The sequence below is a fragment of the Nicotiana sylvestris genome, chromosome 4 (assembly GCF_000393655.2).
Source record: "Nicotiana sylvestris chromosome 4, ASM39365v2, whole genome shotgun sequence".
In the NCBI taxonomy this organism is placed as follows: Eukaryota; Viridiplantae; Streptophyta; class Magnoliopsida; order Solanales; family Solanaceae; genus Nicotiana; species Nicotiana sylvestris.
This window is the reverse complement of record NC_091060.1, coordinates 174,565,682-174,579,595: the sequence shown is the minus strand read 5'-3', so window position 1 is coordinate 174,579,595 and position 13,914 is coordinate 174,565,682. Positions and strand designations below refer to the sequence as shown.

The following is a 13,914-nucleotide window of genomic DNA, read 5'->3' as shown; positions in this document are numbered from 1 at the left end:
AAATCACTAAATATGTATATATAATAAACTGTGAATTCAATAGTAAAATGAGTTGTAGATTCGGAGGCAAGCGAGAAATTAATATAATTCATAAACTTCAAATGCTAAATTTGTTTTTAATGAATAATAACCGATTTTTTTAGGTCAATTTAACGTAATAGCATAAATATTTTAATAAAATTTTATCAATACATTTAAACCCGGGTGGGGTTAGGGTAATTTAAAATTTCTCTATTTATACCCCTCAAAACTCCTTTCATTTCCACAACACTCAATTTCCCAAGTCTTATAAATCCTTCTTTTTTCTCTCCTTTCTCTTACAAAAAGTTTCTAAATTTTCTTTCCCTCAAACAATGGCTATTAGGAAATCAAACAAGTTGTCACAAACAGCAATGTTGAAGCAAATCATGAAAAGATGTTCAAGTTTGGGTAAGAAAAATGGATCCTATAATGACGAACAATTAGGGCTTCCATTAGACGTACCAAAAGGCCATTTTGTAGTTTACGTTGGAGAAAATAGAACAAGATATATTGTTCCAATTTCTATTTTATCAAGACCTGAATTTCGTAGCCTCCTTCAACGTGCAGAAGAAGAATTTGGTTTTGATCATGATATGGGTCTTACAATTCCTTGTGATGAAGATGTTTTCGAATCTCTAATTACTTCGTCAATACTAAGGTAAAAAGAATGAAAGTTAGAGCTAGTCGAGCCAGTAGGTTACGAATATAAATCTAGGCGGAGCTAGCTAGCTAGGTTGTCTGAAGTAAAAAAATTATATATAAAAGTTCAGGAATCTGCTTTATTGTTCTGTCTTTTTTTTAATTTTTTTTTTTTTTGGTTTTTGGGATCATTATAACCTGGTGACGTGTACTAGGTTTCTGTGTTTGTAAATCTCAGAAGTCTGTAATTGTAATTTTCCTCGCAGTGGCGTTAGGTAATATTTGTACCCTGTGAGAGAGTTAACTAATTATATATAAATTGTAATATTTGGTGCTATTTTATTGTGTGTATTATCTGATTTATCTATCTTTGCAGCTGTTGTTTGGGTTTCAATGATCTCAACATGTCCTGGTTGTTTTTATTTATATTTTTTATTTTTTGTTCAAGTGCATTTTATGAATATTGAAGATAAATAAAAGAAGAAAAATATGCATGCCAACTCCTGTTGCTATCATATATTAATGTTTTCTTTGACTCTACATCCTAATACTTCTTTTGGAAAGACGCGAATAAAGCTGAATATATCAAGTATAGTAACTACGAATAAATATAGTTAGGTAGGACGTTAAGTAGTTTTAATTTCCATGAAAGTAGAATTAAGCTTATCTTAATGGTGGATGCGGTTGTACTTATTGAGTTTTTTTCGTTTGCCTCTTTTGGTATTCGAAACATATTAATCAGACTAATTTAGATATCTCTTTCGTCTCATCACACTCTTTAATTTTATGAGTGACTAATTAAGTGGGCACTTGAAAATTGAAATAATGATTTTTCTTGGCAATTGGACAATGATTTCGGAAAAATTAAATTTAGAAGTATTATTGAGAAAAAATTTGTCCAAAACCTAAAATGTTTGGATAGTTGAGCAGATTTTTATTTAAGTTTCTTTAGGTGTGGCAAAAATATTTTTTTCATTGACGAGTCAACGTTTCACTTGATCTAATGAAGATGTATATAGCATGCAAGTTAACAAATGAATGTAAAAGTGTCGAGACAAAAAAAAACTCTTTTTCTATTTTGATTAAAGCGTAAGTTTTGTGCCATAGTGAGTGTCAGAGGGTGTTATTTGCATAAATTGGTGCTAAGTAAATATTTTAAATATCTTCCAACTTCAATGCTACTTGACAAAAAAAAAGAAAAGGTTTCAAGTGAATTAATATTACTGTAGTATGATGCAGATATAAAATGAAGGATTTATCTATCCTATAGGGGAATGGCCATATGAATGAAAAATGTATGTTTAGATGGAAATAGCAAATGACTTTGAAATTCTACAGAGCCCACTTGGGGGAGAGACTTTTGCAGTTAAATTATGTTACGTGGATAAAACTTTACAGAGGGTTTAAATGGTGAAATGTGCGGCAAAGATTAAAAAAAAAAAAAATCGGTTTCGAGCTCTGAGTAAGTATTCTTTCAACTTTAAACAAAGATCTCGGGTTCGAGTCGAGGGTATAAGTCTCGCCTTTATTAAGAAGCTCTTTACTTTTTAATGTGAAACTTTCCGGCACGAATCTAGGTTTGAACCCTGGATATGATGTCGCCTTTATTAAAGATCCATTTACCCCTTAATGTGAGACTTTCCGGCGTAAATTTAAATTTAGTCAGATACCAATTCAAATAACAAACGGGACGACATCAAAAGAAAGATAAAGATAATATATGCATTTCTATGTAATGTATTTGCCCCATGTCACATTTTTAATCCTATAATATGGGTTGGATCATGGATGTGGTCCTGGGCCGAAATTTAGTGGGCCAAAGATATCCGTCTGATTGTTCAATCGCAGCCGTACGATGTTGTTGACTTAAGCTCTTCCTATATCATATTATTTTGACCTATTTGTTGTCTAGTATTTAAACTATTTTTAAAAATGATCTTATCTTCCTTTTTTTTTCATAATAAGAAAATTTAAGAACATGTATATCCATTCTTGCTTCAGTTAGACGAAATGCTTTTCTTTTCTTTAGTTTTTTTCTCGTGGGGTGGGGTTGGACTGTTGCCGTTAACAAAATTTGTCCCACATCCCTTTGTCTTCAGTTTGATTAGCAACCAAAGATTAATTAATATTTTCTACTTGCTTCTTGTTACATCTTGGCACAGAAAAGAAAGACCAAAATGAATGATAAGTTGATGACTTCATGTAACTGCTGTTCTAACTCCTTTTAACTTCCTATTTTGGCCAAGAAAAAACAACTGGGAAATTTTTATATAATATCCTCAAAGACAACAAGAATCAAGAATAAAAATTTTGATGTAAAAAAACATATCTTTGAAGATATAATATCTATTTAGTTCGAGTTCCTAAGCCAAGTTGAAGGTTATGGCAGTTTACATATGGTTTGAGTTGTATATATTCTGAGAATGTGCAGATATATCTTTATGAAAAAAGAAAGTATACCTGAAGAAATGGATCAAATTATAAACAAAGAAACATGTCTTGTAAATATTAATTAGACTAATAGGTACACAAAAGTCAAAAGCATGCCGATGCTGGTTTTCTTTACCTTGAATTCCAGGCGCCAGTTTGAAAATACTTTGTTTATTTTATTGGATACTTATTATTTAGCTCAGACTAATATTAATATCGGGCGACTCTATTATAACAAAATGAAAAGAAATTACGTTGGTTTTTTTTACATTGTTGAAAACCTGATTTTTTGTTGTTTTTACCTACTTCATTGACTATTAAACTACTTAAGATTGATATTTTTTTTTTAAATAAATATATATCTTGGGATATGAGGGACCAAATTGTACACAATAGAAGTAGAGGGGAGTTGTTTAGAGTTGGTTAATATTAGTTAGTTAAAGTTGATGTTATGACAACTGTAAATTGGCTGTTAATTAGTTAGTGGAGTTAGGGGTATTAGCACTATATAGTGCAGCTACCTTGTATTGATCGAAGACACAGAGAAGAATACAATTCTCATTTCTCTTCTTCCTCATTTCATTTCTTCTGTTTCTCTAGAGCTTGAATCCAACATGGTATCAGAGGGGCACTGTAAATCGATCAATCTCCGGCGAGATCCAAGCTTTCTAAGCTCTTTTTCTTAACCAGCTATGGCATAGTGAAGTCAATTCCCTAGATCATAATCATCCATTGTTTCTGCAAGCTTCAGATGCACCAGAGTTAGTTTTAATTCCACTCAAGCTCACAGGCCCAAAAAACTATACACTGTAGAGTAGAGCGATGAAATTGGCACTCCGGGGAAAGAGCAAGCTGGGATTTGTGGATGGATCGTGTGTGAAAAGCATGTATAAAGGTGAGTTAGCAGAATAGTGGGAGAAATGTAATGCAATTGTTCTTTCATGGATTGGTAGTACTGTCTCTAATTAATTGATGCCTAGCATTGTATATGCATCGAATGCTAGAAAAGTTTGGGCTGATTTTCAGGAGAGATTTGATAGATCAAATCTAACTAGGATCTATCATCTATGGACTGCTATTGCAACTCTGAGACAGGGGACTGATTCAGTTACTAGCTATTGTCTAAAATGAAAGATTTGTGGGATGAGTTGGATGTAATTGCACCTTTAGCATCATGTGATTGTGAAGAATCTAGGCCATCTGTAGAGTTATTGAAAAATATACGATTACTGCAATTTCTCATGGGGTTGAATGAAAGCTATGGGAATATTAGGAGCAACATTTTAGCTAAGAGGCATGTAATCACTGTGAATGAGGCTTATGCAATAGTTACAGAAGAGAAAAGCCAAAGAACCATGGGGTAACATACACGTTGAAAGAGCCTCTTACAATGATGGCAGGAAAGAGTCATGAGTTCAGACAAAAAAGGCCAGGATTAGTCTGTGATTACTGTGGTTATAAAGGAGACCTCAAGCAAAGTTGTTACAAGATAGCAAGGTACCCACCAAATTTCAAAAGCAAGAAGAAAGACCAAAACACAGGAGGAAGGACCTATGTGAACAATGCAACCACCAGTGAGATGAAGCAGGAGGTTATGATGCCAACTCAAGGAAATTTCTTTGCTGAGGAACATTATAAACAATTGGTGAATTTGTTGCAGAAAACAAACACAAGTGACTGTTCTACAAATACTGCATGTATTATCGTTTTAATGGTAAATGTAGTTGCTAATGATCATGTTTGGATAGTTGACTCAGGAGCAACACATCATGTGACACATTGCAAGAATGCTCTAAGTAATCTTAAAAGAGCAGACAATAGAACAGATGTAGTTCAATTACCAACTGGCAATAAAGCAGACATAACACATACAGAAGATGCAGTAGTGTTAGGAGACAAAAGTATTGAAGGAGTTCTATATGTGCCAGATTTTAAATTCAATATATTATTAGTATCTAAACTTACTAAGCAATTATGTTGCTCAGTAGGTTTTTACCCTGATTTCTGCATATTATCAGGGGCTCTACAATGGCAAGGTGTGGGGATTGGTAGAGAAAATAATAGATTGTACCTGATAAAAGAGAACCTACCAGTAACAACAACAAGCTTCTTAAAGGGTTATGGAGATACAAAACTGTGGCATTTGAGGCTAGGCCATGCATCAGCTAAATCTATGGAACACATTTCAGCATTGAATAATAAGATACATACTGGAGTGCAGGACAATTGTGAAGTATTTCCTTTGGCAAAGTAGTATAGATTACAATTTTCTACTAGTAGTACTAGATCAAGTGGTTGTTTCCAACTTGTTCACATGGATGTTTGGGGACCCTATAAGGTACCTACATATGACAAAAAATTCTATTTGTTACAATTGTAGATGACTATAGCAGATTTACTTGGGTTTGCTTAATACAATCTAAGTGTGAAGTAGTTGTTGTAATAAAGAACTTCCTAGCAATGATAAAGACTTAATTTGAAATCATTGTGAAGGTTGTTAGATCGGATAATGGTACTGAATTCTTCAATTCTCAATGCAACATTTTATTTTCTTCTCTTGGAATAATACATCAGAGTAGTTGTCCATATACCCCACAAAAAATGGGGTGGTTGGACGAAAGCACAGACATATCTTGGAGGTAGAAAGAGCCCTAAAGTTTCAAAGTACAGTTCCTAGAAGATTCTGGGGTGATTGTGTAAGGACTGCAGTATATTTGATAAACAAGTTGCGCACTAGTGTGTTACAAGGTAAATCACCTTATGAGTTATTATATGGAAAACTAGTTAAGGTGGATCACTTAAGGGTATTATATTATTTGTGCTATGCAAGTAACCTACCTAAGGGTGATAAGTTCACAGTTAGGGCAAGAAAGGTTGTTCTTATTGGATATTCAGAGACTCAAAAGGGTTACAGGCTATATGATCTTGAAAATATGAGCATATTTGTTAGCAGGGATGTGATGTTCAAGGAGGAGATATTTCCTTTTAGAAATAATACATGCCCAGATGATGCAGAGGATCTTTTTACCTCTCCAAATTCATTGGAGGCAGCAGAGATGCAACAATCACATCCAACTGTACTTCCATTTACATATCAGAATATGCAGCCACAGATTGAAGACACTACTAATACTACAGTAGGGGAAACCACAAATGATGCAAGAGGTTTAGACAATGTCATACTAGATGGAGAACATGAGAATGTAGCTCAGGTGAATGACAATTCTATTGATGGCCAAGCAGTTGAGCCAACAGAAGCCCAACAACATTCTTCAGAACCAACAGAATCTGAACAAGAAGTTAAGCCAACAGAAGCTCAGGAGCACTCCTTGGAACTAACAGAGAATGGAAATGTACATCCTCAACAAACATCTACACATATGGGAACTCGGAAGTCTGGTCGACAAGGAAAGCCTTCCATTTGGCTTAAGGATTACGTCACTAATTTTAAGACACACACTAACAATCCCTACGCTATTTCTAATGTCATTTACTATGATAACTATCTCCTGTATATCAGTCCTACCTTAGTATTTTTTCAGTCTTAACTGAGCCACAGTCTTTCAAAGAAGCTGTACATGATCCAAGGCGGATAGAAGCGATGAACCAAGAGATTAAAGCACTTGAAGATAATCACACCTATGAAGTGGTGGACCTGCCAGAGGGTGAAAAGCCAATTGGTTCTAAGTGAGTGTTTAAAATCAAATACAAGTCCATTGGTGAGGTTGAGAGGTTCAAGGCACGTCTGGTTACAAAAGGATACACTCAATAAGAAGTGTTGAACTATCATGAGACATTTTCCCTAGTTACAAACATGGTAACTGTGAGAACTGTCCTTAGCATAGCATCCTCAAATGGGTGGATTCTACATCAAATGGATGTCAACAATGCATTCCTACAGGGTAATTTATATGAGGAAGTCTACTTGCTCTTGCCATAAGGTTTCCAAAGCCAGGGGAGAATAAAGTCTGCAGACTAGTGAAATCACTCTATGACTTGAAACAGGCTTCGAGATAATGGAACATTAAGCTCACAGATACCTTAGTATGAGCAAGATACCAACAGAGTGCATATGATCACTCTTTATTTACTAAGCAGTCAGGACAATACATTGTTATCATCTTGGTGTATGTTGATGATCTTTTAATCACAAGCAGTAATATGCCCTTAATAGAAGAGGCCGTAAGTACTTTGCATACCAAATTCAAAGTCAAAGATTTGGGGGAGCTTAGATATTTCTTAGGTATAGAAGTAATGAGGTCAGATTAGGGCCTACTGCTAAACCAAAAGAAATATGCTTTGGATATGATTTCTACTACATGATTAGCTGCAACTAAACCTGCTTCTACTCCTATTGAGACAAATCAGAAGTTGACTACCACAGAGTATGACCAACATGTGGGACACAGTGGAGATGAAGAATTGCAGGATATAGCAAGTTACCAGAGGTTAGTAGGTAAATTACTCTATTTGACCATCGCACGTCCTGACATTTGTTTTGTTGTGCAAGTGCTGAGTCAGTTCATACAACATCCAAAGCAATCTCATATGGATGTTGCACTTAGAGTGGTCAGGTACATCAAAGGCTCACCTGGACTTGGTATATTCCTAAAGAAAGGTTCTATCTCACATTTCACTGCCTACTGTGATTTTGATTGGGTAGCATGCCCAAATACACGAAGATCTATTACTGGATATGTTATAAAACTGGGGGAGTCATTGTTATCATGGAAGTCCAAGAAGCAACAGACAATAAGTTGTAACTCACCTGAAGTTGAGTATATGAGTCTTGCAGCAGTAGCAACTGAAATCACTTGGCTAGTTGGAGTGTTAAAGGAATTGAATGTATATTTACAACAACCAGTTGATCTCTACTGTGACAGCAAAGTTGCTCTCCAAATTGCAGCAAATCCTATATTTCATGGATGAACTAAGCATATAGAAATTGATTATCATTTTGTCCAGGAGAAGATAAAAAATGGAGTGCTCATGCATCATCATATCTCAACAAAGCTTCAATTGGCAGACATTATGACAAAAGGACTTGGTGTTGCGCAACACTGTCTTCTTCTTTCTAAGTTAGGATTTTTCAATGTATTTTAATCTCCAGCTTGAGGGGGAGTCTCGGGATATGAGGGACCAAATTGTACACAATAAAAGTAGAGGGGAGTTGTTTAGAGTTGGTTAATATTAGTTAGTTCAAGTTGCTGTTATGACAACTGTAAATTGGCTGTTAATTAGTTAGTGGAGTTAGGGGTATTAGCACTATATAGTGCAGCTGTCTTGTATTGATCGAAGACACAGAGAAGAATACATTTCTCATTTCTTTTCTTCCTCATTTTATTTCCTCTGTTTCTCTAGAGCTTGAATCCAACAATATATATGCAAGACAAGTTGCTTAATTATGTTTTCATTTAATTCTAATTAGGCGTAATGGCTTCTTGGCCACTTAAACTTGTATCGATTTGTAAAGTCGATACATGAACTTATATTTTTTTCATTTGAACACTTCAACTTGACGGAATAAATACTGATAAACACATTTGACCATTGACTAAGCCTACGTGAAAGTGGCAACTTTCAACATTAGATTTACCACATTCTAACTTAAAAAGATAGAGAAATCATGGCGAGAGGAGAAGGAGAAGACTTAGTGATTTGCCCGACGCAATTCTAATTTCATCCTCTCTATGTTGCCGGAGCGTGACAATAAAGTAATTGTGAGAAGCAACGTATTATCTAAATGATAGAGGTTTCTTTGGAAGTCCATCCCAATATCACTCGATTTCAGCCAATTCTATACTTACAGCGACAAGAGAATTCGTGATTTCGTGGGTTCCGTCAATAGAAAGCTTCATTATTGGAGATCTTTCTAGAAAATTTGAAAATTCAAGGTTTATCTCTATAAGTACAAAAAAAATTATGTTGAAGATTATGATTTATGGGTGCATTTTGCAACTAAAGGTTCTAATGTTGAAAGTTTTTCGCTTGGATTTTGAAATTATAGGTTAAAAATTATATTCTTTTTGATATTTTATTGATTTTTTACTTATATCTCTCTGCCCTATCTCCTGCTCCTCCTCCGCCGATCACCTTGCAGAAACCCTAACATCTCAACCGCTGTCCTCCTCCGTTGAACTCACAAACCCTACCCCTCGAACCCGAGCCCACTCCATTAGAAAAACAGTTCGAATCATGGATCAACAATCTCAGACCCGGGTTCACACCAGCTTACATAAATGAAGCCTTGAGAGTTCAATCCGACCCGGACCTCGCCCTTGATATCTTCTCGTATTGACCTAGGCAGTTGTTGGAAGTTTGAGACAAGCTGATGCTTCCGAAATTCACGAAAACCACATAAGATTATCTAGAAATTTCAATTTCCATTTCTTTTTCCAGTAATCAACGCATAACAATTTGGACTATTTTTAGATTTGTACTTGCCATCCTTGTGCAGGATCCATTTAGTGAATGGGGATGAGAAAGGGAAAAAGAAGGGGGAAGGGGAGGGAAAGTAGGATAGAAAATGAAAAAAATTTACGGGACGGGAGAGTTCTCTTGGGAAGATAAGAGAGATGAGAGGGGAGGGGAAAGAGAAAGGACTTTTTTTCTTTTTTATATTTTATTCTATTTCTAGTATTTTTTAATAAAAATAAAACTATTCACGCACCTTGGCAGCCTGATTTGCACACAATTTAGCCATGTCAGTTGTGCCCTTCCACATAGACTTGGTCAATGGTCAAATGTGTTTATTAGTATTCATTCCGTCAAGTTAAAGTGTTCAAATAAAAAAAATATAAGTTTATGCATCTGCTTTATAAACCGATACAAGTTTAAGCGGCCAGAAAACCATTACGCCATTCTAATTATGTAGAGGAGACAAAGTTCACATGAAAACAGGAATAATTGGGAGGATTTCATGTAGAATAGAGCATATATGGGAGGCGAGTCACTTCCAAATCTTTGTACATTTTTAGAAGTTGTCGCTTTCCAGTTTTCCATGTCTTTTTCGGCATTCTCTTTATATGTATAGTAAAATCTTCAAATCATTTCTTGTATGTATTCTCTATAAATTACATTACTGTATGGCATCCCTAATTCAATATGAAACGTACAAATGTAATGTCGTGATAACAACTTACCTAACAGACTGTATTCGTTGACTTCTATTACTTCCACCTTTTCACATATATTCCAATATTGTTTATCTCTTTCGTTTATTTGATGCTCAATGACACGTACAAGCATATTAATTAGGGCGACTGAGCATATATTAGTTTACTATATATCTATGGCGCTCTATTTTGAGTCAGTTTTAATCTAATAGAATTAATATACAACAACAACTATGCCTTAGTACCAAAATGTGAAGATTTATTGTGAAATTGACTAGTTTTATATTGCTGTTAGGCTATTGCAGCCTTCTTCCTTTATCTAGCCCTCGGACAAACACTATGAGCAAGCCACACAAAGCGGAGTTTAATTTCTCTCTATATTTTCGACTAGCATATATAAATCAGTAACAAACATAAATAAGATCTTAATAAACATACTAACATGATTAAAATACTTAGTTCTCACTAATTGGCACCACTTCTATACATCTTCTTTTTTCATTGTACCCTACTTTCGCCTATATGTAGGGGTGTTCATAAAAATTCGAAAATCCGAACCAAACCGAAAACCAAACTAAACCGACCAAAAAAATCGATACTTTTTGGTTTGGTTTGGTTTTGGTTTTAAAATTTAAAAACCGATCAAATTTGGTTTGGTTTTGGTTCTAATTAAAAAAAAAGTCGAATCAAACTGAATATATGAGTAGCTATTTTAAATTTATTATTACACCTATATATATGTATACTTTTATACAATGTTTTAAAATTTTTATAGTAAATATTAATCGTTTGCACTTTTAATACAGTTTTTTACCTTTACATTCTAGTTTAATTGGTAGTTTTCTTTTGTTAGGTGTAAGAATCTATTTCATGTTAAAAATAATATATTTTTAATTGAGTCCTTAAATTATTCATCACTATTTGATTCAATTATCATTAATATATCTTGGTAAATAATAGATTTCTCAAAAGACAATTGATTTGATAGTGTTACGTTGAAAGTGTGATCGTTGAAATGTGTGTTTGATAGTGTATGTCTTATCTTTAAGGAAAAACCGAAAAATAACTGATGTTGGGAGGGTGGGTAAATATGTAGGTTACATATGTTACTTTTTTAATACTAATAATAGCCCATGTGTCAAAATAGTTATTTCTATGGCTTTTCCAATATATTGTGGGGGCAAGTACACAAATAGCCATTTTTAAGGATGTTATTTAAAGATTTGTCAGTATTTATTTTATCCTAAAATTTTAAATTAAAAATCTTAAGTTCAGGATATTTTCTTTTTTGAAAAACTAAAATTGAGAACGCAATATCTGGTGTCATTTCTACTGTGACTGTTTGACCTACACGGATTTAACATTCCCTTATATAATATCTTAACCTCTTTAATTTGTCAGAAGAAAATATTAGAATATTGTCTAGTCTTCAAATGATAAAGGCACTTAGATCTGTCTATTTCCCAAATAGTTTCTTCTAATTTTGTTGCATTCAAACATGCGACAAAACGCACACTGCAGACTTCCAATTAACCATTAATTCATTATTTAAATTTTGTTTTTGTGGTCTTCTTTCTTCTACCAACTCGTCGATATTATGGCAATAGTCTCAGGTTAAACTCGATCATAAAACAAGTCCCGGTGATATTCACTATGAACTAGTCAATGACACTACTTCAAGAGAAAAGAGTTTTTGTTTCTTCTGCAAATAATTCTTTTTGTCCTTATTTATGTCGACATAACTATTTAGGGAGTTGAATTTTTAATATATATTTAAATGAATGTGGATAAGTAAAGATTAATTAGCTAGGTTAAGTTTTTTGAAGAAATTGAACACTGTTTAGAATAAAAGTAGCTCTTGACATATGACTTATTTTATATACTCCCTCTATTTCAAAAAGATTGGCATAGTTCGGAGTATAAAGATCAAGTACTTAACTTTGACTGTGAACTCGGACATAGATTTTTCAGGTTTTTAAAATTAAATTTACATATTTAAAAACTACATAAAAAATATTATAAATCATAATAATTCATAATTTAAAATATTTAAGAGAAACGTGGTTAAAGAATAACCTCGTAGATTTCTCAAATTAGTAACGGTGCCAATCTTTTTAAAATGGAGGGTGTACTGGAATTAAAGTATTGATGTATAGGGTAAAAGAAACTTGAACATAATCTTAGGACAGGACAATTTGGATTGATAGCGGAAGTTTCTAACGTTTTGGTGAAAAATCAGGGATATCTTTACTCCGTTGAATTAAGTTCATACGTCCTCAATCAATGATATCTGGTAATTACACAGCAACAATTTATTTAGCTATATGCACTAGAAATTAAAGTGATAATAATATGGTTAATAGTGATAAATATGTATATATAAAAGACAAATATCTTGTAAACATTGAGTATAAATGATTTTATTTTATTTTTCCTTTTGAAAGTGTCGTTTGAGCCGATGGTCTATCGGAATCAACCAGGGGCAACACTACGTATGGCCAAGGATGGTCAACTGAACACCCTTCGCCAAAAAATTATACTCTTATGGTAGGATAAAATATTACTTATTATTTATTAAAAAATAGACTTTGAACACCCCTGCATGGTCCATTTGAATACCCTTATTGAATTTTCTGGCTTCGCCACTAGAAACAACCTCTCTACCTTCCCATGGTAGAGATAAGGTTTGCGTACGCACTACTCTCCCCAGATCACACTAGTGAATTCAGTACTGTTTTTAACTAGTCTGTCTATATATTATTGCCTTTTACTATTAAGGATTCACTTAAAGAGATTAGACTCAACTCCTGAAGTAGATTGATAGAGAGATCTGTAAATAAAAATGTAAAGAAAAGAAACAATAATATCTATTTGGTTCCAATCTGACCTGTATCACAGATATTTATGAAAGTTGGCGTGAAAACAGTTGAGATTATTTAACAGTTAGCCACATTGTAATTACTTTATATTTACATAGGATATTCTTTGTATAGGTCAATTTTGTAATTACTTACGTTATTATTGTAATAAGTCAGTTAGGCTATTAGTTAGTGTAATACACGTGTATAAGATACTGTACACATATTTTTTGATGTAAGAAGAATTCATTTCTCCTCTTCATCTGTTTCTCGAAGCTTCTCAGTGAGGATACTTCTCTTCTTCATCCGTTAGAGCTCAATCTGAGCTCAACTTCATTGTTGATCCTCAGTATTTTATCATGGTATCAGAGATTAGGCTCCGATTCGTTCCTTAGTCACTCAATTTAGTCGATCTCTGTCAAAGCTTCATTTGTTTTTCTCTTCTTCGAGATTTTTGATTCGCCTTAATTAAGGCATAATTGCAGAAGGAAATTACTCCTTCTAATTTTTGATCGTTGTTCGATAGTGAAGCGATTCCTACATTTTGAGTCGTGTCAACAGACAAGGAAGCCCTAGATTCATCCAGCCCATTGTACATGCATCTGTCAGAAAATGTCGGAACGATGCCGATACTGGTGGCTTTCAACGGCACTAGTTATAGATCCTGGAGAAGAGGAGTGCTTAGGGCATTATTGGTGAAGAACAAGGTCGGATTTATCACAGGAAAGGTTAAGAAGCCATATCCAACTCACGCCACCTTTTGATCAATGGGAACGATGCGACGATATGGTCACCTCTTGGATTCTCAACTCGCAACTCGCTTTCAAAAGATTTGGTTAATAGTTTGCAAT

At 34.0% G+C, this 13,914-nt stretch overlaps 3 protein-coding genes across 3 annotated transcripts; all 3 read left to right on the top strand.

The window, feature by feature from the left end:
• Positions 1 to 279: 279 nt before the first annotated feature.
• Positions 280 to 997, top strand: LOC104236266 (protein SMALL AUXIN UP-REGULATED RNA 51-like). The gene has a single exon (XM_009790155.2). It carries the CDS (start codon positions 354 to 356, stop codon positions 681 to 683), a length of 330 nt encoding a protein of 109 aa, XP_009788457.1. The 5' UTR covers positions 280 to 353; the 3' UTR covers positions 684 to 997.
• Positions 998 to 4,483: 3,486 nt separating this feature from the next.
• Positions 4,484 to 6,781, top strand: LOC138890548 (uncharacterized). Its single transcript, XM_070173942.1, has 3 exons — positions 4,484 to 5,318; positions 5,800 to 6,527; positions 6,611 to 6,781. Exons 1-3 carry the CDS (start codon positions 4,484 to 4,486, stop codon positions 6,779 to 6,781), a joined length of 1,734 nt encoding a protein of 577 aa, XP_070030043.1.
• Positions 6,782 to 6,904: 123 nt separating this feature from the next.
• LOC138890547 (secreted RxLR effector protein 161-like) lies at positions 6,905 to 8,019 on the top strand. The gene is made up of 2 exons (XM_070173941.1): positions 6,905 to 6,992; positions 7,418 to 8,019. The coding sequence occupies exons 1-2, from the start codon at positions 6,905 to 6,907 to the stop codon at positions 8,017 to 8,019; spliced, it is 690 nt and encodes a 229-aa protein (XP_070030042.1).
• Positions 8,020 to 13,914: the final 5,895 nt, after the last annotated feature.

Excerpts from the sequence above, each read along its gene's own strand:
- LOC104236266 (XM_009790155.2), top strand. The coding sequence starts at position 354 with ATGGCTATTAGGAAATCAAACAAGTTGTCACAAACAGCAATGTTGAAG.
- LOC138890547 (XM_070173941.1), top strand. The coding sequence starts at position 6,905 with ATGGTAACTGTGAGAACTGTCCTTAGCATAGCATCCTCAAATGGGTGG. Across the intron at positions 6,993-7,417 it reads CAACAATGCATTCCTACAGG|CTGCAACTAAACCTGCTTCT; the intron begins GTAATTTATATG and ends CTACATGATTAG.
- LOC138890548 (XM_070173942.1), top strand. The coding sequence starts at position 4,484 with ATGGCAGGAAAGAGTCATGAGTTCAGACAAAAAAGGCCAGGATTAGTC. Across the intron at positions 5,319-5,799 it reads TACTGGAGTGCAGGACAATT|TATATTTGATAAACAAGTTG; the intron begins GTGAAGTATTTC and ends TAAGGACTGCAG. Across the intron at positions 6,528-6,610 it reads CCATTTGGCTTAAGGATTAC|TCCTACCTTAGTATTTTTTC; the intron begins GTCACTAATTTT and ends CCTGTATATCAG.